This window comes from Myotis daubentonii, chromosome 8, assembly GCF_963259705.1.
Source record: "Myotis daubentonii chromosome 8, mMyoDau2.1, whole genome shotgun sequence".
Taxonomy (NCBI): domain Eukaryota; kingdom Metazoa; phylum Chordata; class Mammalia; order Chiroptera; family Vespertilionidae; genus Myotis; species Myotis daubentonii.
Window position 1 is genome coordinate 18,414,958 of NC_081847.1, and position 27,921 is coordinate 18,442,878.

The 27,921-nt window shown below is 43.2% G+C and overlaps 1 protein-coding gene across 1 annotated transcript in view; it reads right to left on the reverse strand.

Moving 5' to 3' along the window:
- Positions 1-3,529: 3,529 nt before the first annotated feature.
- The window catches only part of DTD1 (D-aminoacyl-tRNA deacylase 1), a 164,876-nt gene continuing 140,484 nt past the window's right edge, over positions 3,530-27,921 (reverse strand). Inside the window, exons 5-6 of the mRNA XM_059705442.1 lie at positions 15,873-16,044; positions 3,530-4,067 (exon numbers count right to left, since the gene is read on the reverse strand). Coding sequence (XP_059561425.1) covers positions 15,892-16,044 — 153 coding nt within the window. The 3' untranslated portion in view covers positions 3,530-4,067; positions 15,873-15,891. The remainder of the gene's footprint in view (positions 4,068-15,872; positions 16,045-27,921) is intronic.

The window sequence follows — 27,921 nt, forward strand, 5'->3', positions numbered from 1 at the left end:
TTATTATCCCTTAAGAGACTGGACAGTCTTTAGATTTGCTTCCAATGCCAGAAGTCCTATTTTAGAGAGGATGGTGAGATGTAAGCTCCCTCAAATAGCAAATTATTCCTAATCCTCTGAAAAGCATGCCTTAAACATCTTGAGAGCACGTAGGATGTAAAGCACTTTGCTGGGCTCCCTGGGCCATCAGATAATCACAGAACTCAGATGTCAGCCACTCTGACCCCCACATCTTACAGATGAGGAAACTGGCCCATGATGGGGAAGTGTTTGCTAACGGGCTGTTCTGGAGAAAAAAGAAGCTACAGGAAGGCAGCCTGCTCTTAGACGGAGTCCTGTACTGAAGGATTAAAATGTAACAAGAAAGGACATTATTATTCAACAAAAATAAAATCAGGACAATAACTTGCAGAAAAGAGCAATAAACTAACTGAGGAGACAGTGAGTTTGTGGAACTGTGTTCCTTATGATCAAATCAGTGAAATACCACATTCTCTGTCTACCAGTTGGCGCCCATCCAGTGAGGATGCAGCTTGATGGAGAGCCTTCCGAGGATCACCAACCATGTAGCAATCTATGCAGTGTCCACCCCAGAAGGTGTCTTTATTTGGCCCATGTTTTGCGTCGCCAGAAGAGCTTGGTCTCCTGTAAAGTAAACCACGAAAGGCAAGATTAAACGTAGCCTGGTACCCAGTGTTATCAGACAATGTCCTGTTTAAAGTACCGGCCTGCAGTCTGCCAAGAAAAGCTGTGCATGGTACGCTTCTTGTCTCCCACCGTCGTTCAAACAATATTTTAATGAACAATACACAGAAAGCTTTATAAACAAGCAGAAAGAGGAGTTGGAGATATTTGGAGGGGTGTAAAGACTGAGAGTTTTATACTCTGCAAGTAAAACTACATCTTAAATCCAATTTAGCCATTGGTCCCACAGGAAGAGTTAGAAATGACCTTCAGAAAGCTAGTGAGGGGGCGTGGGGGAGGGAAGAAATTAGCTGTCTGTGTGATGCAGCTGTGGATGTCATGGGCTATCGCCTGAAACTTTCATTTTTTTATTACCTTGCCCAGTGGTTAGATCTGACCCTCTTGAGGCAATCATTAGCGTGCACACTGCTGCTTCTCTGTTCCTAGGTGTTGAAAGTGACCTTCAGGATGATAGAAAACCTTCCTTCAATCCAATGTTATGAAAGTAGCAAACATTTTCCAACATTTATCATGTTCCCTGCATGCTGTGAGGGAGGAAATTTTTTTAATTAATTAAAATTTTAAAAAATCTCCCCACACATAAGAAGGCTCAGAACTTCTGCTCAAACACTAATACCTCCCAACATCACCATCCGCTTCTGAATGGTGTTGTTAGAAAGCTTTACCTTCTATCAAGCCGGCATCTGTGTTGTTGTTGGGGGGGGGGGGGGAGGTAGGGGTTGAAATTAATTTTATTATCAGTGATTGTCAGTTTTTCAACCAGCAGCAGTTATCCATCTGGAGTTTCAAGGGTGGACTTGCCCTCTCATCAGTGCTGTCTTCTTTAAGAATACACATTGTCTTGTCCTTCCTGTTGACTATCTGACCCTTAGCTGAGCAGGAAGGAGGACTACAGGAGCTTAAGAGGGTGGAGGAAGCAGCAGGCCAGCAGGAATGGGAACTCAGCCATAATTCAGCAGAAGGCAGAGACCATCACTCTGTTTTCTTCTTGTACCAGCAAGAGCTTTATCAAGATACTGGGGCCTTCGGCTCCTGCCCGGGGACTCCAAGAGCACCCAAGGCACTAAGTCAGTGACAGACAGGGCCTCAAAACAGTGAGAAAAGCTGAGAAGATAGCTCAGGAGGTGGGACAGCCCCAAAGGGGAGAGGACACTGCCCCCAATGCTAGGCGGAACCTGTGAGTGTGGCCTCATTTGAAAAAGGGGTCTTTGCAGACGTAATCAAGTTAAGAATCTCAAGATGCAATCATTCTGTATTTAGGGTGGGCCCTATATGCAATGACAGGTGTCATAAGAAAAGACAGAGGGAGATTTGCAACAGACACAGGGGAGGCCATGTGAAGATGGAGGCAGAGATTGAAGTGATGGGGTCACAAGCCAAGGAACACCAGGAGCCACTGGAAGCTGGGAGAGGCAAGGAAGGATCCTCCCTGGAGCCTTGGTAGGGAGCACAGCCCTGCGACACCTTGATTTTGGACTTACCCTGATTTTGGACTTATGCTGATCAAGCCAACATCTATATTAATCAACGGATACATATCGCTCCTAGTTTTGTTCCTGACTCAGTGTCTTGTCCGTGTCTTTCAAATTTTCAGAGTTTGGTGTTTTCCCCCTTCAGCTCTTCTTCCTTCCTGGTTTTCAGATCCTTCCCCAAGTTGACATGTTGCACTACTCACACTACAATTTGTCTGAGCCCCTTTGAAATGAAATCCAGAAACTAGATTGTGGGATCCAAGGGACTTTATCCTATTACCTCCATCCAAACGTCAAGCACATCAGCTCTGCTCTCAATGCCATCTTCATTACCCATTACCACCAGGACAGGCTGCAGCTGTGGACAGCATTAACTGGTGTGGATAAAGTGAAATGGCAGGGAAATGTATGACAAACCTGTTCAGCAATTCTACAACCTTACAGCTGAGTTTTTTCAAAACTGTAGATTCAAGTAACTTGAAGGTGAATTCACTCCGTAAAAACCACAATAACTGAAACAGAAGAGCTGTCCATAGAGCTGGAGGAGCTGGCCAGGGGTTTGCATCTGGGATGTAATGACTTCAAATCCAGGTTTAAACTATCATGAATTATCCTGGACCATCTGTATCAATTCAGAATAAAGTAATCTGCCAAACCCCTTTCCAACTCCATATTCTAAGTACTTGAATGTTCATCAGAGATGTGATTTGAGTTTATCTTTTTCCCACATTTTCTGTGTTTTTATTTGAAGTAAACAATTGGATCAGTCTAGAGGGACTCAGATTTATTATAAAGGTTACAGAGTTTCCGCATTATAATACTGTCAGGAAGGTCTCTTCTATAGTCAGGCAAGGAGTATTTCAAGAAAGGGTAACTCTGTTTAATATAATCATTAATATATTATAAATAGATATTACTATTGACATCAAATAATGTCTGAAAATGACCACTATAACCGTGGCCCTCGTAGATTAAAATGAACTGAAAAACTCCTTGGCAGAATGTGGTCTGTCTTCATATAACTGTGGAGATATTGGCTTGGATATATGGACAACCAAGCAAGTCCAGGAAAGGGCATCTGTACTGTCTAACATGCTGAGGCCTTCCTCTGGCCTCCCAAACGTGGATAAACCAGATATGGCAGCCATGCTTGGCCTCAGTCATCTTGCCTTTCTGAAACTGTATTTCTTTCCCACATACACTCCCCTTTCCTGCCATCTCATGTCCAAGTAAAATGTCATCAACTACAAATTGCCATCAACAAGCTCCCACTGTGGAATGAGAGGCCTATGCAGGCCACTACGGGAAGGCCTTGTATAAAAGGGTTATTTGAAAAAACAACCTGTTGCAGCTTATCATTTTATTATTTATTTTTAGAAAAAAGAGGAAATTTACAAGACGCAAAGGTCTCACACAATACGTTATCATAGGTGACAGTTCTCTTTACACCTTAACACACAGGCCCTGGCTTGGCCAGTGCTGGGAAGAACATGGACAGCATGAATGCATCTGAGACCCATCGTGGACAAGCAGAAATGAACCACAGTGTGAAAGGAGAACTCGATGACAACTGATGTTGAGCCCACTTGTTCCAAAAGTAAGCCAAGACATCATAGGAACTAACAAAACCTTCTTGTGAGGGAGGTGCAGGTGTCTGCCCTGCAGGGCACAATCCCTGCCTGGCAGCACGCATCTCCTCCCTTGGACCACAGCAACAACAGAAAGCAGTAATGTTCCTTTGGTGTGTGTTTCTTCTGCAGGGCTCTTCAGGTTCCCAATTTCTTACTTCTGTCTGCCTTTTCACGATTCAGTTCCAGATTCTTAAAGTAGTGTAGGTGCTTAGCATCTTTCATGAATTTTTCAGGATCCAGTTCTGCCAATGATAACGCACTAAAAAGAACAAAGATAAGACACATAACTCAGAAAGGTCCCAATACTTGCCTTCAAATCCTATTAAAAGTACTACTAAGCATAATAAAATAGCTGAAGATACCCTTTTCTCAAGTTCATACAATGAAAATAGCATGACAGGGTTTCACTTTACTGTGAAAAATCTGCCATGTTGTCATGTGTAAATTCAAATGCCTTCTCACCAGAGTTTCAACTTATTAGAACTTCATTCTTAGAGTTCAAAGAGATACCAACCCAAATATCTGGGAATTAAACAACACACTTCTAAGAGGCCTCTATAGCAAAGAGAAGTCACAAGGCAAATTAGAAAACATTTTAAAGTGAATGAACATGAAAGAAAACAAAAATATAACATGGCAAAATTGAGATACTCACCTAAGGCAGTGCTTGGAGGGAAATTCATAGCATTAAATGTTTATACCTCAGTTCTCAAACTTAATTCATTCCGGAAGGCTGTTCAAGAAGCAATTTGTTCAAAAATCGATTCATTTTTCCCCATTAGAAATAATGTAAATTGAATTAATCCATACTAGATCCCCAAATGATTCCCTGTTTTAACCTTTCTTGTAGACAGTACATGTCTAATATACTGTTTAATCTATACTAATAAAAGGATAATATGCTAATTAGACCAATTAGACCAGTTGTCTTCCAGTCATCCTTCTGGACAAAGCCACGGTGGCAGGGGCCAAGGCAGAGGCAGTTAGGGGTGATCAGGCAGGCAGGCAGGCAGAGCGGTTAGGGGCCATCAGGCCGGCAGGCAGAGGAAGTTAGGGGAGATCAGGGATGCAGGCAGGCAGAGGGGTTAGGAATGATCAGGCAGGAAGGCAGAGTGGTTAGGGGCAATCAGAAAGGCAGGCACAGTGGTTAGGGGCGATCAGGCAGGCAGGCAGGTGAGCAGTTAGAAGCCAGCGGTCCCGGACTGGAGAGGGTGCAGGCCTGGCTGAGGGACACCCCCCCCCTCGTGCACAAATTTTGTGCACCAGGCCTCTAGTCTATAAATAAACACTTCTTTTCTTAAATTTATCAAACCACCCCCTACTAGCCTTACACCAATCACTTTTAGTACTCAGTCCAGGGGTGTCTTTCAGGTCAATATGCAGCATCTTCACTTGTTCATACATCATTGCCACCGAAATGCTGTCACTGGCAGACTGCTTTTTGTTTATCCAAATCAATAACAATTTTTCTACCTCTTCATTAGGCTGTGATCATTATTTCTTTCACACCCTTAGCAACATTAGAACCTTGATGGCCTCTTTATGTTTTAAAATTGAACTAATGGTTGATTTCGCCAGCAACAAAAGCATTCTCTCTTTTGTTTGTTGCCTGAAAGACTGCTGTTTGGTTCGACAACCCAGACATGTTTTCTGTGAACAACTTGGTGGAGAACCGAATTGTTGGAGATGGGAGAAATGAGGTTTGACTGCATTAGGAAAGAAGAAAGCTGTCAAGCCAATAACCCGAGTTTTTACCTTAAGGAACTAAAAGAATAAAAGCAAAGTAAACTGAGAACAAGCAGAAGTAGGGGAATAATAAAGACAACAAAAGCAAATGAAATTTCAAACATAAAAACAAAAGAGAAAATAAAAAGATCAATAAAATCGAACAACCTCTTGCCAGACTAACCAAGAAAAAAGAAGACACAAGTTACAAAGTTCAGGAATCAAAGAGGCAACATTAGTAAAGATTTTATAGATGTCTAAAGGATAAAAAAGATGTATCTCAAACAACTTTATGCCCACAAATTAGAAAACATACATAAAATGAACAAATTCCTTGAAAAAAAAATGCAAAGCCTCATTTCCAAATCCTTTTAACAATTAGGGAGGCAGAAAGGTGCCAGACTAAAGCATGGGGACGGGGAATAAACTAATCACTTGTTCTTGGGATATTTTCAATACTTCCATGCCTGAGGTATGGAAGGTTCTTTGGTATAAAATATCCAAGTGTCCTGAGTTTCCCTCTGCAATTCTGAGGTTGCAACAAAAACCAGCTGGTCTTGCCAAGATTTGTGAGGAAGGTGTTTGTCACCCAAGAGTTCAACTAAATCCCAAACCTAACAGAGCAGTTTCTATGCCCTCAGATCTAAATCCTAAATCCTAAGAAACCTGAAACACCAATAAGAAAGAATGTCTGCACCCCTATGCTCAAAGCAGTGCAATTTACAATAGCTAAGATCTGTAAACAGCACAAGTGCCCATCAGTAGATGAGTGGGTAAAAAAGCTGTGGTACATCTACACCATGGAATACTATGCAGCAGTAAAAAAAAAAAAAGAAGGATCTCTTACCCTTTGAGATGGCATGGAGGGACCTAGAGAGTATTATGCTAAGCAAAATAAGCCAGTCAGAGAAAGACAAGTATCACATGATCTCACTCATCGGTAGTATCTAAAGAACAAAATAAACTGATGAACAAAATAGATCCAGACATATAGAAGCATGGAACAGACTGATGAATCTTAGAAGGCAGGGGTGGGTGGGGAGTGATTAACTGAGGAACTTATATGCATATGTGCATAACCCATAGACACAGATAATAGTGTGGTGAAGGCCTGAAAGGGGCAGGGGGCAGGGTGGAAAGGGTCAATGGGAACAAAAGGGGGGACATCTGTAATACTTTCAACAATAAAACTGGAGAGCATTATGCTCAGTGAAATTAGCCAGGAAGTGAAAGAAAAACACATGATCTCACTCATTTTTGGATAATAAAGAACATTATAACCTGATGAACAAAAAGATAGATACAGAGGCAGAGAAGCATTGAACAGACTGTCAAATTACAGTGGGAAGGCCGGGGAGTGTTGGCGGTGGGGGTTGGGGGTGGGGAGGAGATAAGAGATCAACCGAAGAACTTGTATGCATGCATATAAGCATAACCAATGGACACAAGACACTGGGGGTGGGGGTGGGGGGGGTGAGGACATGTGCCGGGGGGTAGGGGAGGCCGGGGAAGGTCAATGGGGAAATAAAAGGAGACATATGTACTACTATCTGTAATACTTTAAACAATAAAATAAAAATTTAAAAATAAGAAATAAAACCAAAAAGATAAATTTAAAAATAAATAAAAAGTAGATCATCCTGTCAAAAAAAATAATAAATTCTAATTGAATGTACTTCAGTAAAAGCAAAAGATTCTGATAATGGGGTTGCAAGTGATGGGGCCATGTCTGTGAAAATGCTTCCGGCTGCACCCAACACAGGCCACATTCTTAAGAAACTAATTATGAGCAGATGCCTCAATGGAATCAATCGCCTTCTAGTCTGAGTCCAGCCTGATACTGAGGTCCATGGGCACACAAGAGAGGCTGACTGCGACTGCAGCTAGTCCATATTCTTTAGTTCTATCTGGACCCACACAAGGGACTGAAATTTCCCCCAAGGCCTGCTCTCACACTCTGAAACTCACCCTTCAAAGTCCTCCATTACTTCCTAAGAGATATCTGAAAGACCACCCGGGCGTTAGAAAAGATGCAACGTAATTCCTGGAAACCATCTTATGTCCATTTTTAAGTCAAGAAAAGCAAACCACTTTTTCCTATATTTTAATCAAGATGCAAACACAAACCTAAGAACCTGAGGCCTATATTATTCCCTCTCTCCTCTCTCCTCACCTGCAATACTAATAACTGAAATCCTGAAATCGACTCTGACACTGACCTTTGGAGAACTCCATCCTCCTAGTATAAATTAGAACTTGTGTTTTTTAAATCAAAATGAGCTTTGGTATCCTGCTTAGATTAAATATTCTACATGTCTTAATGCTTTGGGATAATCAATGTATGCTTTAAGTATTTGATGTGCAGGTGGAAAAAATAAGGTTTTATTATAGGAGAATAAATGATCTAAAAATGTTCATGATATTCCATTAAATTGTAAAAGCAGGTAACATTAAACAGTATGCCTCTAACTTTAGAAAGAGATAATAGAATTAGCTGCTTAGAGAAAACGTTATAAAGGCATTATGTTAATAATTAGAGGCCCAGTGCACAAAATTCATGTACAGGGGGGATCCCCTCAGCCCAGCCTGCATTCTCTCCAATTCGGGAAAAGAATGGGGGGCGGGGGGGAAGGAACAGATCATCCAAGACCTGTAGGGCAACTGCAACCGGTTTAATATACACATAACTAGAATATCAGAAAGAGAAGGAAGAGAACACAGAAGAAATATTTCAAGTAATAATGGCCAAGAACATGCTAAAATTAATAACAGAAGACATCAAGGAAGCTTAGAGAACACTAAGCAGGAACCATACCTAGGTAAATCATATATAAGCTACAAAAAAACAAAGAAGAGGAAGAGGAAGAGGAGGAGGGGGAGGAGGAAGAGGAAGAGGAGGAGGAGGAAGAAATCTTGAAAGAAGCCTGGGGTTGGCCTGAGAGGGGGAAGGCAGGAAGGTGTTCACATGGGACAGCCATGAACCTATCCTACCTTACCTACAGAGGATCAAGGATCAGAATTACAGAGGATTTCTCAGAATAAACTATGCAAGCAAGATAATAGAATAAAATATTTAAAATTCTGAAAGAAAAAAAAACAATGATCTAGAATTCTATACCATCAAATTTATCTTTCAAAAGTGAAAGGAAAAAAAAGGGGGAGGAAAAATAAAGACTTTCTTAGATCTGTACCACGAGAAATGCTAAAAGAAGTCCTTCAGGCAGAAGGAACACAATATAGGTCAGAAACTTGGATTCACATAATGAAAGAAAGAGCATTAGAGAAGAAATTAAAATAAAATATGATCTACTTTTATTCTTAATTCATCTAAGAATATTAATAAAATAATAATAGTATCAATGTATTGGTTTATATAGCATATGGAAAGTGAAGTGAATGACAATGGTGTCAAGGGATGAGAGGCAGGACATGGGAAATGCTTATATTAGGTACCTATAATACATGTGAAGTGGTACAGTGTTATTTGAAGGTGGACTTGGGTTAGTTTAAAATGCATATTGCCAACTTTATGGCAATCACTAACAAAATTGTTTTGAGTAAAAAAAAACAACAACAAAAACAACACCTCAGAGGCACAGCTAGTTTTATACCATGAAATACCCACACATGGGTGGGGCACAGGTATGAAAGTTAACACAGGGAGGCAAAGTGAAGCTCTGGGAATGAGATTCTACCTTCTACAGGGTGGGAAAGTAAAAAGTGATGGAATTTCCTTTTAATAGAACACACAACACACACAACACACACACACACACACACACACACACACACACAAACTGCTCTAGCTTATTAAAAAGAAATGTGCTCAGCTAAGACATGTCTTACTATTCAGATAAAGGTCAAGTTGAAAAAGCAAACAGATGGCAGCTTCCAAAACAATTTCCTTGTTTGTTCTCAAGTGTGTTGACATTTGAGGACAGAAATGTGAAGCGCTGTTCAGGAGTATGGGCCTCTCATACCCTAATGACAGCAGTTAAGTAAATACTCAAAATAAGCATTACCTGCAATCAAAAGTAGAAACCACATTCTTTCAGTGAAAAGTTGCCCAGTACCTTTAGCTGTGGGCCAGAAAGGGGAAAAACTGAGTTGCAGCCTCATAGAAAACCTTGAATCCTCCCAGTGATGTGAGGGAGCATGAAAAGAATGAGACAGAGGACAAAAGTAGAGGTTAATTTTAGCAGTTCCATGTCCATTTAATAAATAAGAACCAACATTTGTAGTGTGACAGAGAACTGTCGACACCATGGGTATGTCCTCTGAACCATTCAGCTTTTTGACTCATTTTCAAGAAAAACATGCCCAAGATCATTAAGCTTCTCATTGCATTTTCTTTTGCCTTTTCTTTCTCTTTCATGCCTTGGAAACTCAGAGCTGCTCCCCTAAGGACCTGTGAGGCTTCCCCCTAGGGCTCTGTTTTTAAAGAGAAGCAAATGAAAACTACAGCTCCCTTCTTTGAGGTGGTGGGGAGTGGGGGGAGGGGGGCGCTACTGTTTTTCTGTGGAACAGCAAATACCAAGGTCACTTTCTGTTTGTCACTACATATTTAATTCAGCTCTTAGAGAAATCAACATTGAGTGATTTTGTGGGTTTACTGGGATGACAAATTTTATCAGAAGGGGCAACCAAAACCCATGGGCAACAAAACCCCCAATTATATAATTGGAGTAAAAGCTGTCCTTCAGTTTAACCACCTGCAGGGTCTACAATCTGGGAAGATAGCTAAAATCCCTGAAGTGGAGGTAGCACAGCTCCCCACTGGTCCTCAACTGGCTGTAGGTGTCTCAGCGGCAGCCAGCATGAAGGCTCAGAAGACTCTTTGCTTACATCTATCCACGCCTGGATGTTAGCACCAGCCACCAATTGCTGCCCAATCTCTGGCTTGAATAATTGCAAGTGAACACCTGTCAATAAATGAATGGTTTTCCTCCTGCAATTAGTCAAAAACCCAAACTGTACTACATAACTGTACAAAAAAAAATGTGGCTCCTGCATTTCCATGGGCCCATTCAAACTTCCTCACAAGCCTCCATCTGCTGAGTAGCAGCTGGGTAAATCTTGAATGCACAGTCACACTGTCTTATGTTGGTGTTAAAACAGCTGAGGCCTCAGTGGCCTCTGAGGACAGGTGGCTGGTGTGAATGAGCACCTGGGCCCTGGTGCACACCAGTGAGAGCACTCTGTTGCTCAGCGGCCAAAGGCCCTCCCTGGCTGACTTGGCCATTCCTCAGCTCTCAGTAGCACTACGGAACTCTCATGTCTCACCTAGGAAGCCAGAAGGAGGTGATTTCTAAGATCTGCAGGGACTGTTTGTACTATTAAGAAATGAGGTCATGACCCCTCTGCCCTTCTGGTTGAAGCAGTTCCCTTATACCTCTTCCACCAAGACCCATGGTCAGCCCAATGGACACCCACACAGCTCTCTTCTTCACCCTTCCCATGGTAGGTGACACCTTACATTAACTCCTTCCATGTCCTGATGCTTAAATGTCTGGTTGGCCCATCTACTCCGCTGCAGCATGTTGACCTGGAGCCATTCTGCATAGCAGACTCCTTCCAGAATTCCCACCAAAGACCAGAACACAAGCCCGCATGGCTTCCGTTTTCATATCATCTTAACTCCCACCCCAAGAATTATGGCTTGCAGCAGGGAACCCAGAACATCAAGTATGGCCTCTGCTGTCCCTCCATCTGCCCCCTTCTCTCTCCCACCTACTCTTTTAACCTGAGGGCTTTCCTTCACCTCCCTCCTTGCCGGCAAGGGCTTCTCCCTACATCATTCCTCTTGACTCATCTTCTCCCCACATCTTCCCCAGGGCCATAATGATGATATATATGGCTGCAGTGAACTTGATTTACAGGGAAAAGGAAGGAAAACACATCTGTCTACTCTTTTCAAAACACTGTATCCCTTGAGTTTGCTTCTCCCAATGAGTTTGCTTCTCTCTGGCTAGTTCTTTTTGGGTGTTTTGATGGTACAATAGTACAATTTACCCCAGGTTCTCTGCTACCCAATCTTTACTATTTTCAGAATAAATACAATTAAAGATTTAAAATTTTTTCAAAAACTTTAAAGAAGCTAAAAATAGATATCTACAAGTTTATGAGAAATTTTGCCTCTTAAACTTGGGAGATGTTAGAAAGAAATGTCCACTTTCACCTCTTGCCCTTCTTTCTGTGTGCTCGGTTTTCTTACTGCAAATGTGTCTTCTGGGAAGTTCTGTGACACACAGTTACTGTACATCTTCAACGCATGGAGCCCTCACATGTTTTTCATGCCCATAGAAATAGCTAAGCGACTTCCAGGCTGCCCAGTGGCCACAGGATACTGATGTCTATGGTATACTCTCTATTGGAATTATTCTGAGGCCAAATTCTTATGCATATGGAAAGCTATGTGTTGCACTAATTTTTAAAAAATTCTATACTCCTCAATAAATAGATAAAAGATTTTTTAAATTATTGATCATATGTAGTTAAAGCAAAAACTCAACACATTAAATTTATAAAATATATTAGCAAGTTGATAAACACAATCAAAAAAGAAATCAACTAAAACTAGACAGACACATACAAACAAAATGAAACTAGACCACTTTCTTACACCATATGTAAAAATAAACTCAAAATGAATTAAACACTTAAATGTAAGACCTGAAACCATAAAACTCATGGAAGAAAACACAGGCAGTAACCTTTTCGACATTAGTCTTAGCAATATTTTTTAAATATACTTTTCTTTGTTTCAGAGAGGAAGGCAACAGGAGAGAGAGAGAAAAAAAACATAAATGAAGAGAGAGAATCATTGACCAGCTGCCTCCTGCACACCCTCACCAGGGGCAGAGCCCACAATCCTGGCATGTGCCCTGACTGGGACCTCCTGGATCATAGGTTGACAATCAACCACTGAGCCATGCCAGCTGGGTGGTCTTAGCAATATTTTCTTGGATATGTCTCCTCAAGCAAAGGTAACAATAACCAAAATAAACAAATGGACTACATCAAACTAAAAAGCTTTTGCACAGCAGAGAAAACAATCAACAAGACAAAAAAGGCAACCTACTAAATGGGAGGACATATTTGCAAATGATATATCCAATAAGGAGCTAATAACCAAAATAAATAAAGGACTTATATAACTCAATATCAAAAATAAGCAATCCAGTTAAAAAATGGATAGAGGACTGACTAGACACTTCTCCAACATGGACATACAGATGGCCAATAGACACATGAAAAGATTCACAACATCATTAATCATCAGGGAAATGCAAATCAAAACCACAATGAGATATCACCTCATACCTGTAAGAATGGCTATTATCAAAAAGTCAACAAATAATAAGTGTTGGCGAGGATATGGAGAAAAGGAGAACCTTCATGCACTGTTGGCAGGATTGTAAATTGGTGCTGTCACTATGGAAACAGGATGAAGATTCCTCAAAAAAAATAAAAAATAGAACTAGGTGTCCATCAATAGATAAAGAAGATGTGGTACGTGTATACAATGGAATATTACTCAGCCACAAAAAGAATAAAATCTTGCCATTTGCAACAACATGGATGGGTCCAGAGAATATTAAGCTAAGTGAAACAAGTTGGATAGAGAAAGACAAATACCATATGCGTTTACTTATATGTGGAATCTAAAAAAAACAAACAAATGAATAAAGCAGAAATGGACTCATGGATACAGGGAACAAACTGATGGTTTCCAGAGAGGTGTAGATGAAGTGAATGGGCAAAAAGGATGAAGGGAATTAAGAGGTAGAAATTTCCAATTATAAAATAAATAAATCACAGGAATGTAATGTACAGCATAGGGAATATAGTCAGTAATATTGTAATAATTTTGTATGGTGACAGATGGTTACTAGATTTATTGTGGTGATCACTTTGTAAGGCATATAAATGTCAAATCACTATGCTGTACACCTGAAACTAATATAATACTGATGTCAACTATAATTTTTAAATCAATAAATTTAAAATAACAAATAAAAATATAAGCTATATAAAATCAAATATTTTTTAAAGTAAAGGAATCAGCCTGGCCAGCATAGTTCAGTGGTTGAGCATTGACCTATGAACCAGGAGGTCCCAGGTTTGATTCCAGGTCAGGGCACATGCCCAGGTTGCAGGCTCGATCCCCAGTGGGGGGCATGCAAGAGAAGCCAATCTATGATTCTCTCTCATCATTGATGTTTCTGTCTCTCACTCCCTCTCTCTTCCTCTCTGAAATCAATTAAAACATTTTTTAAATTAAAAAAATAAAGGAATCAACTAGGTGGCATTTGAATTTTTAAAGCCATTTTAAAAATACAAAGCTCCAAGGAACATTTGAATCTGTGTGTGTCTCTCCTCGTGTGTGTATGTGTGTGTGTGTGTGTGTGTGTGTGTGTGTGTGTGTGTGTGTGTAGATAAGCTGGGTTTGGTTATTAGAAGATGAGTATATGTTTATTAATTCTTTGAGTTCATCATGAGAGTCTAAAATTTGAATTTTTTTAACTTGTTGTAAGGTCCCAGCTCACTAGGGAAGGGGCTATAATTTATGATCTTTACGCTGAAGGTGAAAGACCTGGTGCTGTGCCCAGGTGGGGCCAAAAGAGTAAAAAAGCATGAAGGCAGGGCAGCTGGCCTCAGCCCAAGGAGGGCAATCGGAAGGGAGTTTTCTCCTAAACCAAGGAACTACCCACTATGAAAATCTGGCCTAAGGTATAGCTCCCCTGGAATCATATTAGCCAGTCCTTTATCCTTCGCTCGGGGAGCAGAAGCGGGTGCTGGTTGTTCTCTCCAGCATGTTCCCCAGGGGAAGTGTGAGAAGCAGCTCCAGAAAAACTCCCCTCCGACCCTGCCCCTCCCACCCGAGCCTGCTGGACTATCCATGAACTGTCAACCCATTCTTTCTGAGCTCTCCATTCTGTTCCTTTGGTCGTTTATGTTTGCAAGCCGGTTCTATTGTACCCAATTATCACTATGGGCTCTGTAATATACCTAAATATCTGGTGGTGTGTGTCCTGAAGGACATTTCATAGCTTCTCCCCTTCATAAGGGAAAGAGAAGGCAGAAAAACACCTCACGAATGTTCTCTCTCACAATTTGGCATCTTCAGGACAAACCTGTATGCTGACTTGGTTTGAGGCACAGCCTATAAGCTGAAGGCTCCAAAATGTATGTCCAGACCTTGATCCCCTCTTGGTTTCTGCAACTGCCTCCACACTGGCCTATCTGCCTCCAGCCTCACTCCCCAAGGCTTAGAGTGACCTTTCAAAACTTGGTATCTGCATATGTCACCTGTACCGTCAAACCTTCGCACCACAGGATGAAATCCAAATTTCCGAGTTGCACACCAGAGCTCTATGACCCAGAACCCTGCTTCTCTAACTTCAGAGATGCTCCCTAGACAACCCCCACCACTTGTACCAAACACTTCAGCCATTCTTCATTACCTAGACTCCCAACATTTGCACCTGCTACTTCCCTTGGCTTAGGCAGCTCTCTGCCCTCGTCCCTCATTTCCCCATTTCTACATGTCCATTTCCAGAGTTCTCCCCTCCATGCAGCCTCCCGATTCCTCTCCACCCCACCCCACATCCCACCACCACCACCACCACAATGCACCATGCTGCAGCATAATTACTTCTGTGCTTCTCCCTGATCTTGAGAACTCAGACAAGAAAGAGGCTCTTGATAAAGTGTTCACTAGGGAATGAATTTAAGCAAAGAGCCAGCAGATGGCTGGATCAAGTTTTAGAGGCCTCTGATCTTCAAGCAGGGAAGTGGAGTTCATGTCAAATCATTGCGTGGACTGAGACACATTCCTGGGCATGGAAGTGATGAGAATAAACACCCGTTTTAGTAAAAGTAAACTAGCAATGCCATGCGGGATGGCGTGGAGGATGGCGCAACATTGGGCTGGAAATTACAGGAGGAGGCTGCGGCAGATGACAACGGTCTCTGCTGAAGCTGCCGAATGCAAGAATGGAAAGGAGGGGCCACTGTCGAGAGCTCGTGTGAAGCTCTAGCTGCTGGATCTGCGAACATTCTAGAAATGCTAATAGCAGCAGCAGTTGTCAACTGTCATAGGCAACTGAGGAAGGTGACACACACACAGCCTCCTAGGTGAACACCCCAGGCCATGGGTACCTGACTCTCCTGCATTTCAACTTTTCTCTCCATCCTCGAAGTCAGTGGATTTAAGAGAGCTCTAGTGAAATGTCCGTGAAATGAATTCGACCTCAAGAGTCATTCTGTTCTCTATTCATTGTTGTTTGCCCAAAATGTGGTAGGATGGAGGCCTGCAGGGAGGAGGCCCTCCTACCTGAGCTCCATCCGGCAGCCTATGGTTCCCGCTCAGACGACACGTCTCCCTCGGCCCCACTGCTGGCACTGCGGTCTTCTTTGCGAGGAGCGTTTCGTTCTTTGCTTGATTCAGAAGGCCCTTTGGCTCTGGTCTTTTCTTTCCTCTGCTGTTGTTTTTCCAGCTTTGACAGCTGATTATCAAAAGTAAAAAAAAAAAAAAATTATTTTACAGATATAAACATGTGCCTAAATATCCAAAACACCAATTACTTCACAAAAAGCAACCACTGAAAAAGCTTTTATCGGATAACCTGGTGACCACAGTGGTTTCCCATGTGCCAAATTATACACAAAATGTTTATCAGTCAGGTACCTGCATCATTAACACAGATTAGCCATCCGTGTGATCCCTCTCAGACTCCCCCCATAACTCAACTTGTCATGTGGTATTTGAGAAAAGTCAATCAACAGGAGCCCTACAAATGAAAAGGCTCTTAGTCGTATTTTTTTCTTTGATGTCGCTATAGTTTTTTTTCTTACCAAGTTGTCTTCCCATTTACTGTTTTTTAAAGAGTGATCAAAACACTCCACTATATGCTAAAGATAAGAGAGAGGCTGTGAATAAAGTACATTATTCAGACATCATTTTTGTTCTTTAAGACTGCACTTGACTCATCCACAGCCAAAATTCCACGTGCTCCTACCAGGCTGGTGGTGGCTACACAGGGACACTGTCCATGGGAACCCTCTCAGATGTCCTCCAGACCATCTGGGAACATGCCTGCAACATCCAACCCCAAAGGATCCTGAGTCTACTTCTCCCCTGGATATCTCCCCAAACTGTCCAAAGAAACCACAGACTAGATGATCAAAAGAAACTTAGATCATCTGACAGTCTGAGCAACAGGACAGCCACTCCCGAAAGGCCTGCTGAGACACGTGCCGAGAAGACTGGCCAAGTTTTGACCCATGGAATTTTCTTGGACCAAAAAAGTCATCTGTAACAGTCCAAGGGACAGCAACACCCAGTTCCATCTGCCTCCCAGACCACGACTGCAAACATTTTCTGGTTCACATGGAAAGGAGGAAACAATACAGGGCTGGCTTTTCTCAACTGGTTCCTGCTCCATCTCCAAAGACAAAGAAAAGTCACTGTGACCAAGCCACCAGATCATCTCTATATTACAGAAGACTTTGAGCTCGATCGTTAGGTAAATCAACAATCAGAAGCTCTCAATTTGGTCCAGAAAACCAATTTTATGGATAGCTGACGTGGGATGTTATCTTTCCCATTCCTTGTTGATCTGGAAAGCTTGTTACTAAACAACTAGATTGGTTAACACGCTAACTAGATTTTGTGAATGGAGACATCACTTCACCTTTGACCCACCAACTCTCCTTCCAGGTAACTCTCCTAGATAAATTCACACTCGCATGGGCAGGAAAGGCTTATAGGAATGTGCACTGCAGTGTTGTCTGTATTAGCAAAAACCTAGAAATAACACAAATGTCCACTGACAGGAGGATAAATAAATACAATGTGGTATAGTCACAAGAAGCAAAAGTGTAAAGCAGTTCTACATGTATCAGAATAGGTAAGTCTTTAAAATCATGTTATGTGAACTAAATTAAATTTCAGAAAGCTGTATAAAGCAGGATTCCATTTACATAAAACAACACTATGTATTCTACTGGGCTCATGCAGATCCAGTATGGACTGGGGAATACAAACCAACTTCAGTACATTAGTTAACTTTGGAGAGAAAGAGAAGAGAATGGGATCACAGTGGAATGAATATATATGGGCTTCAAGTGTTAACTTTCACTTCTATAAAAACACAACCAGATCTAGGACAGGGCTGCTGACCAGAGCCACTACATGAACTGCTTGCTAATGGCACTTGGACCACTGATGATAAGATACTCATGCCAGGATGTAAACCAACACACAGCTTCCTTCCTCAATAAAAACTTGCTGTGAAAAAGTATCAGCTACCGGACTGTGTGCTTAGTGGTATGGCTCATTTCATTCTAGTGAAAGCTCTTGTCTCACCATGGCCTGGTAACAAACAGTTCATATGCAGTCATTTCAAGCAGGAAAGACATGGAGCAAGGACGACAGAAGGTTAGCCATTTTAAAAATCAGAGTAATGGTTGTACAGAATTCCTGGCTATGTTGTTCTCTGTACTATTTCTTTTCCCTGGATGATTATGATTCTCTGTACTATTCTACCACAGGTTAGAGAAGAACTCTTTGCAGCTAAGATGACAGCCTTCCTTGTTTCCCTTTTGATGTTAAATTGCTCTTTCTTTTATGAAATGACTAGAGGCCCAGTGCACAAAATTCGTGCATGGGTAGGGTCCCTAAGCCTGGCCAGTGATTAGGGTTGATCTGTGGGGCGACCGGCTAGGCGATTAGGGGGGTCCCTCGCTGGCACCCACCTAGGCTGGCCTGGGGCTTGAGGGCTGGGGGCAGCTCCTGCATTGAGTGTCTGCCCCTGGTGGTCAGTGTGCATCATAGAGACCGGTCATTCTGCCATTTGGTCAATTTGCATATTAGGCTTTTATTATATAGGATGAGGATAGTAGATGGGAGTCTCTCTTTCTCTCTTCCAAAATGATCCTGGTCTGCACAATGTGAATGTACTTAACATTGTTCAACTGTAAAACTTAAAAATGGTTATTAGGGCCTGGCCAGTGTTGTTCAGTGGTGAGCGTTGACCTATGAATCAGGAGGTCACGGTTAGATTCCAGTCTGGGTTAGATGCCCAGATTGCAGGCTCAATCCCCAGTAAAAAGCATGCAGGAGGCAGCCAATCAATGATTCTCTCTCAGCGTTGATGTTTCTATCTCTCCCTCTCTGAAATCAATAAAAAATATATTTTTAAAATAAATAAATAAATGGTTATTAGGATGATAAATTTAATGTTATGTGCTTTTTACATAAAATACAAATTTCATGTAAAAAATTTGATTAAGCCCTAGCTGGCTTAGCTCAGTGGATAGAGCGTCAGCCTTTGGACTAAAGGGTCCCAGGTTCGATTCCAGCCAAGGGCATATGCCTGGGGTTGGAGGCTCAATCCCCAGTAGGGGGCATGCAGGAGGCAGCCGATCAATGATTCTCTCTCATCATTGATGTTTCTATCTCTCTCTCCTTCTCTCTTCCTCTCTGAAGTCAATAAAGAAATATACTATATTTTAAAAAATGCATTCTCTTTAAATAAATTAATTAATTAAATTAAATATTTGATTAAGATATAATTGACATATAACATTAGTTTCAGGTACACAAAATAATGATTCAGTATCTGTATCACAGTTGGCTTTTGAACAATGCAGGGATTAGGGGCCCTGACACACACATATACACCCTCACTGTGCAATCAAAAATCCATGTATAACTTGACTCTCCAAAATTTAATTACTAATAGCCTTACTGATAATATAAACCATCAATTAACACATATTTTGTATGTAATGTGTATTATATACTATATTCTTATAATAAAGTAAGCCAGAGAAAAGAAAATGTTATGAAAAAAATCATAAAGAAGAGAAAATACATTTATAGTATGTATTGAAAAAAATCTACATATGTTTGACCACTGCAGTTCAAACCTGTGTTGTTCAGGGGTCAACTGTTTTGTGAAATGATCACCACAATAAGTCTAGTTAACATCCAGCACCCCAAAAAAATGTTTTAATGATCTTGGAAAACATGAAGTTGGCAAGAAAGCAGTTGATTTTTTTTTTTAAGAAACAAATAAAAAAGAAAAAATAAGAGGAAGGGAGAGAGAGATAGAAACATCAACGATGAGAGAGAATCATTGATTGGCTGCCTCCTGCATGCTTTTTACTAGGGATCGAGCCTGCAATCTGGGCATGTGCCTATTTCTTCTTTTTTTTTTCTTTTTTTTATTCCTAGTTCATGAAATCCAAACATCTGGAAATCAGTGTTCTGCAGTGAACTGTGATACATTGCCTTCTGCCGCCAGCAGTTTACATTTACATCAGTGTCTGTATACGTGTTTATACATGTGTTCATTATGTGTGTGTGTAGCTACAGATTTTGCATATATATACACAATATATATACTCATAAATGTATCCAAGTTAGACACTGAAAAAGCATGATTTTTATTTTCAAAATCAGTTTTGTTTCCCTCTTTAGAGTAAATACAGAAAATGTGACTATAACCAGCGATATAACCAAACCAAGCCTCCCCTCACTGCTAAGAGTCAATCTCATGCAAAGATCTGTTTGTGATCCAACCTGCTAGTCACTTTCTACTCTTTAATGTTGTTGAGAAGCCAGATCCTGGAAGGGTGATGGGGAACACTTCCCAATCATAGCTGGTTCCTCAGCACCCCCAGCGCCCCTCTGATTCGGCACTGACTCAGAGGCGCCAGGAAAGCCAGTTGGACCTTCCACCCCATCCTGGACCATGCTTGTAAATCAGGTGCGATAATTATTTAAGCAATGGGCACAGCCCACATTTCTGTAAACAGTATAATGTTGATCCTCTTACATTCTTTATCTTAAAACAATCCTAACCACATATGGCTCCATGCCTCAGAGTAAAGTTTTCTATGAGAACACTGTGACCCCACCTAATAAACTTAAGCTTTTTCTCAGAAAACTGAACTCCAATGCGCCACAATGTAGAATTTACATCTCAAGGCAAGAAAGCAGTTGATTTTTTTTTTGGAGAAAAAAATAGAAAAGAAAGAATAAGAGGAAGGAGAGAAATTGGTACTGCATATAGACTCATGTATAATGTCAGCAGCTTTCAGCTAGATGCATGTCAAGGAGAACAGAAACCACAGCAGGCCCTGAGAACGCGTGGTCTACAGGCACTGAAATGGAATACCTTTGGTTTCTTGTTTGCTTGTTTTTTTATGAGATGATGAGAGTCTCCAAACCATACTGGCTCTAGTGCCTCAGAGAGAAATTCAACCTTTCAAGGCAGCTCTGGGCACTCAGAACCTGCCACGAACAGGTAACCATCCTATGGCCAGCCTGTACCTCTCATGGTGGATCTCAGAAAAGGGGGACCAAAGCAGAGGAGACTGAGATATCTAGAGCCAAACTGTCCCAGCTCGTGATTAAATCCACTGAGAAAAGACGGGATTTTCACTGTAATTAAGATATTCCTGCTCTAATTGTATAACATAAGGATAAACTAGTTGATTACAGGGTTTGGAGTTTCAATCTTTGCACTTTGAGATGTACAGTGCAAAACAAAAACAAAGCCCCAAATACTTCCCTATTATTTGTTTTAAATGACTTTAGCCAGCTTAACACTTTGGAGCTTAATTTTTTGGGTTTGAGTTGATCACTTAAACAACACCCACTGAGAATGTTAGTACAAACTTTAGATAAAAGCTTTAAGAGACAAAAATAAGAAAGAATAAACTAGTTGAACATGGATATTACAATATTTTACCACAGGGCCTACAAGCCTGGAAGAACCAAGCAGGTAGCAAAATGAGTAAAGTAACTAAGTATAAGTGGAGACTGTGGCCACATAGGAGAGAATAGGCTCCACCTCAGGGCATTCACAATTTATGTTTAAACATGTGTCAAATGTAATGTCCATGGGATAGATATGGGTCACCTGTTATGGGCCCGCATGCTGCAGTTCCACCGTGTGATCCTGCTTGCTCTTAACAACCCAATATCTGGTATATTATTACCAGCGTCCCCTGGAGAAGCCACCATCAGCTGCCTGCACCACACATACAGTACTCCACGCTCCTTCCTCCCTCTCTGCCAGCACGGAGGCCTACTTTAGACATGGCAGTGCCTGGTCCTGCTACCGCCCGGGCACGTGAGAGAAGTCACAGCCCACAGGGCCTGAGGGGCTGCAGGGAGGCTTCAGAGAAAGGCGTCCTCCCTCATAAATACAGGGGCAAGGAGACAGGAGAAAACGGAGCTTTGGAATGATGGCAGGCCACGCTGTCTGAACGACGTGGGGACGTCCGGGGTACACAGACGTCCAGGACCACAGTGAAGGAATCCGTCGTCCTACCGGGGAGGTTACACCAAGCTCCGTACTGTGTAAGCCACACTCAGGTAGGTTTGCCCAAATCAAAATATAACGTGCCCACTGAAATGAATGAGAAAAAGGATGTTCAGTAGGTTATAGGGCTTATTTAAGGTTTTTCAGCATATGAGTGGCTGAGATGGGACCAAACTCCAGGCCTCTAGATACCAAACTCCATATTCTTCCCAAGGAGCCACAGGCCCTCTCTTGTTTAATCTAGGAACTTCACTTAACAGATATTTATTGAGCACCAGCTACAAGGCATGCCCTATTCTAGGGACGCAGAGGGGCCCAGGCAGAGGCCTGGCTTCCTGGAGCTGACTGTCTACCAGGTGAATAACTGGGGTCCCCACTTATGAGCCAGGCCCTGTTCTAAGTGCCTGGCAGGTCTGAAGGCACTATTTTAATCCCATTTTAAAGTGGAGAAAGCTGGGGGGTGCCGGCAACCCCGCCAGTCTACCTGCAGCTTACAGTCGGCCAAGCTGTCATTCTTTTTGGCACCTGTCTCTATTGGTAGAAAATGTGCAGGGAGGGACCTCAAGGCCATCTCCATTTGTCTAATTTAAAGAAAAACCGGCCCTAGCACAGTCCATTTAACAAGCTTCTGCAGGACCTCAGTTCACCTATCTGTTTTGCCCTGATCGCTGAAGAAGTGGCATGGATCAAATACAACAATCATTTGACTTTACTCAACTGGGAACAAAGCTACATAAGGAAGTGCGGTAAGGAAGCCACAAAAGAAACATGGGCCTAGAGACGGCTTTCTAGTATGCCTGGCACTTGTCCTGTGTGGCCTGTGAATGGCAGTGGAAGGGGCATACCAAAGTAAGGGAGACAAGGCTGGCCCCAAGCTCCACCACTGATTCGGGGCAGTCATGGAACAGGGCATAGCCCAACTGCTAGCATCAGGAGCAAGTGCATCCCAGCAGACAGGGCAGGGACTCCCAGAGCCCAGCCACAGAGCAGGCGGCAGCCAAAGAAAGCAATCAGCACCAGAGCACTGCGGCGAGGAGCGCAGGATGGCCAGAGGGTGGTGGGCCTCAAGAAGGGGGTGAGCCCCAAGGTCAGGGAGGCTGAGGTACGGGCAGGGGAGGGAGGGCCAATGGATGTTGGAGCTGAGGAGGGGGTGGGGTCAAGGCTGACGGAGGGCTAAGGAGGCATTCAAATTCCAAAGATCAGCATCATCCTCTGTGTATCCTCTCTTCACTGTCAACACATGAAGGCAGGAGTATAAGGAAGTGCGGGCCATCTGATCAGAAACTGACAGACAAATGACTGAAGACAGAAAAGTCAAGGGCTGCACAAGGAGCCTGAAGAGCAAAGGCCGAGGTGAGGGTGGGACTCTGAGGAAAAGCCAGAAAGAGCAAAGGTAAATTATGGTTAGGGTGCACCATCGGCAGTAACTGGAGTGGCCCCATACTGGGGTGGCCGGTGAGACAATGTACTACTGCTGGTAACTGTCACCAAACACTTGGAGGACAGACCAGACAAGGCAACGCAGCACAGAAGGCTGGGGAGCCCTGGGAACACACTTTTCACAAGTTCCCCATTAGTAAGAGAACACAGTGGTGTGGCTTGCACAGTGTAGCACACACAGAGCACTGGATGAATGAGTGCAGAAATGAATGAATAGGAACTGATTTGTTTAAAGAATGACCAGGTGATGGCCCTGGAAGGAAGGGAAGTACCACATTTTGCTTATGTCAGCTATGGGACTAAACAGCACTTCACCAGCATTTGAGAGGAGGAGACAGCACGGGGCCCACACAGCAGTGTGCACCACAGGTGAGTCCATTCTCTCAGGAGAGAGAAAAGCAGAGACTCCTGGGCAGGCCTTTCCTCCGCCCTGCCTCCACCTCTCTTCAATAAATGACAGGCTGCCACCTCCCGGGCTGACTGCCCAGGGCACTGCAAACAGACTGCAGCATGTGCCCATGCTCTGAGAGGTGTGAAATACCAAGTAAACAGGGAATCGTTCTTACCTGTCCTGTTCTTTCACACCCAAAACAGCACCTCTGAAGCATTTTTCACACTGCGGGATGGCCAGTGTGACAAGGACATCAAACAAAGTGAGTAACTTCAGGCTTCCGTGGACACTAATGAACTGCAAGGAACACCTTGACAAATAAATGTGAGCACTCAGTGCTCATAGACTGCAGACTCCAGGCCTCCCAAAGATGCCGCTCGCTCCAGGAGAAGCTCAGGCAGATGGGCTGCCCTGCAGCTGGTGACACCCATCCAGGCTGGGAGGGTTTACACAGAGCTGCAGAGACAACCTGCGTCTGCTCTCGCCAACACCCCTGCCTGGCTCCCAGTAACATCATCCTACCAGGCTGTTAGGCACTAGATACAGTCTTGAAGGGGTTCTAGAAAACCGATTTCTTTGCAAAACAGGTGCCCAGGACTCCTGATAGAAGGGGCCCGCAGAATGAGACGGTGCCTGAAAATTGCTTCCAGCAGGATTTGGGGAACTGACGGTGAGAAGTTACAGCTTCTCACTAATGTCTTCATATTTCCTCAGAACTCCCAGGAACACCATTGCAGATGTCACTCTTTCTCTTTTTTGAGCCTACTGTTCACACACACACACACAAAAGAGCACCTCCTTCCTCAAAGGCCCATGGACATACCCTGAAATGTTCATCTTAGCTCTTTAAAGCCTGTCTTCACACTTGGGAAATAAATGGCCCCTTAGATTCTGACAATTTGTCACCTTTGGCATTCCAAGAAGTCAAGGGCAGATACTCTTGTTATCCTCCTCCGATTGCTTCTGAGTGCAGTGGAGGTGCAGTCAGTTGAGAGAGAGCACGCCCGAGGCCACATCCAGCAGCAGCCAGGCTGGGAAGAGTGCCAGGTCTCTGAACTCCTTGCCAAGTGCCCGGCTGACCTGGCCTCCTTTCGGAGCCAATGCTCACCTGGACAGGGGCTTCTGGGGTTGGCAACGGGTCCAGGGCAGCAAACCCTCTCTCTATTCTTGCTAGGACCATGCCAGGCACAGCCCTGCCTTTGAGTAAGTTTAATACTGAATGCTTCCTGCCAGATTGTTCTGTCCTGCATATGAGCAAAACCTAATTAGAGAGTGAAGAAAATAACAAAAGAAAAACTCCAACCTCATGAAGTCAGTTGCTATGATTTTTATAGACCATAGTGTAGATGGAAAAGTTCTGTTCCAACCAACCCCTTGCAAAGATTCCAAGAAAGCCTCATGGTGCGAGTCATAAAGATCAAATGTCTCCTCTGCAATTACACTTTAAAATGCTGCAAGGTGCTATGACTCTGAGGGTGCTGGACCACACCTGCAGCCCTGGTGATGTCAGGAGGCACAACTGGACAATCACAGGAAGCTGCCAAGAAAGGACATGCCAACCCGGCTCCCTTCCACAAAATGCCCCAAACCCATTAGCCCGTTAACTCATGTCAATAGCTTTCAAACTTCCCTCAGTGCTCACTGTCTTTCCTGTCAACTCCCACCACCAGTACAAAATGTCCGGACTTTGTCAATTCACTTAAACTGCCCTGTGGGATCATTCTCTCACCCTGCAGCTATTTGAGATCTGAAATGAGCTGATATTTGTCTTGTTGAATAACTAAACATTTCAAGGCAATGTAAAGCTTGCTGTAGAATACATCTATAATAATAAAAGCGTAATATGCTAATTAGACCGGATGTCCTTCCAGACAAAGCCGCAGAGGGTGGGGGCTGCAGCAGAGGCAGCAGAGGCAGCAGAGGTCCCCCGGCGTGGTGGTGGCGGCAGGCGGGGGACCAGAGCCAAGGCACTTGCACGAATTTAGTGCATGGGGCCTCTAGTACATACATATTTGATCAGCATTGAACCTCCTGATTACTGGACTTGCCTGTGCCTCGATGGTGCACTCTGCTAGGCCCCATCAACGGGAGGTAACCGTCAGCACTATCCTGCAGATAATACACCCAAAGGCACCAGCACAGCACCTAGAGCAGCCAGCTGCCCTTCCATCATGGACTGGGACACCACTGTGAGTGGTTTCTTTAGGGAATGACAGAGGCTTACACTCAAACTCTAGAAGAGGACACTTCCACCTGCTGGTCCAATGCCCATGTGTCAACTTCGTAGAGACTCATGTTGCCTTCAGAACCAGGACATCCCTTGAGCTATTGGAAACCTGTGGGTCGATGACCCTTTGTTTCTCCCCGTGTCTTTCTGCTACTTACAAGCCAGAGTGGCAGAGGGTGTAAAGGGGAAAGAAGAGAAGGCAAATTCCAATCAGCAAATGCTATTGGCAAAAATTTGAGACAACAGAAATGTGAATCTACTGTGGAGTTTTAGACACTCCGTAGAAAACTACTTCTATAGTTATCTCTATTTGGCTATTTTTTTTTTTTATTCTTCAGTTGAGGATGTTTTTTGATTTTAGAGAGAGAGGAAGAGAGAGAGAGAGAAACATCAATGTGAGAGAGAAACATCGATTGCTTACCTCTTGTACGTGCCCCAACCAGGGACCAAACCCGCAATCGGGGTATGTGTCCTGACCGAGAAACAAGCCTGAGACCTTTCAGTGTACAGGATGACGCTCCAAACACACTGGCCAGGGCTGGCTAAGCCATATTTTAAAAAGCAATTGTAATCTGTATTGGGGCAGTTCGTGTCATTGAATTGTAAATTGATATAATTTCATAGTGTATGATAATTCTGAAAGCTTTTTATAAATGTTCTTGTGTAATGGAAAACCTGATAGAACATTCGAAGAGAATGTTTCCGTACACACCACAGAGTCTGCCATTATGTCAATTGTCACATTGTGTTATTTTTAAATCAACTCGCTGCTTAATAAGAACATTATGAAGCAAAGTGCACACATGGTACCTAATTTTCATACATTATTAACTCTGCTTGAGGTTTTTGTGGGAATTTTTTTAAAAATCAAGCAAGCAGGCATCTGTTCCCATCTGAAATCATGCAAGCTAATTTTATTTTCTAATTCCCCATTGTTTATGAAAACCCTCTTAGGCGTGCAAAAATAACAGGGGTGGGAGTGGGGTGTTCAGTTGCCTTTCCCATTTTTCTTACTTAGCTACGTCTCCTTTGGCCTACACACTGCACAGCACATGCTGGAACAGCTCCAGCCTTCAGGCCCCAGAGGGAGTTTGTTTTAGGCCATTGACGGTCATGCTAAGGTGTCTGAGGTCAGCTCACATGTGTGTTTATCTGTCGGTGCAGCTGCCCTAAAATCTCCCAGGTTAGCCCCCTGCAGCAGATGCTGTCAGAGCCTGATGTGTCCCCCAGCCCAAAAGTCACCTGCAGTGTCAGTGGACAACAGCCGGCAAGACCAAGACTTCTGAGCTGGAGCAGCTGTGTCTCTGCCTGAAAATCCCACCAGGCTCCAGGAGGGTGCTGGGCCTGAGGCAGGGCCGGCCAGAAGTTACCAGGAAGTTACTGCCTCTAGAAGTGATTTCAGTCACTGAAAAATGACAGTTCTGGGGTTCAAGCTCCCAGCCTCCTCATCTTCATTGGGCCACATCTGGGACATGTGCTATACAGTCCCCCAGAGGGTCCCCAGGAATCATCCACCCACGCTTTGCAGGCTTTTGCCCTCCCTGTCTTACCTCTACCCCTCACTGTGCTTCCTGAGAAGACCTCCTAAAATAACTACCTACAGCTAAATTATGTTACTTTGAGGGAGCCCAAACCAGAAACATTTTAATGATTTGAAGTAAGCCATGTTTTTTGTTTATTTTTTGTTTTCTGTTTTTTATTGTTTAAAGTATTACATATGTCTCCTTTTTCCCCCATTAACCCTCCCTGGCCACTCCCACCCCCCAGGACAAGCCTCCACTGCCCCAGTGTCTGTGTCCATTGGTTATGCTAATACTAGAGGCCTGGTGCACGGATTCGTGCACCGGTGGGGTCCCTTAGCCTGGCCTGTGGGGATCGGGCCAAAACCAGAAGTCCAACATCCCCCAAGGGGTCCCGGAGTGCAAGAGGGCACTCTGCAAAGTTGCTGTCACTCGGCAGCTCCTGCATTGACCGTCTGCCCCCTGGT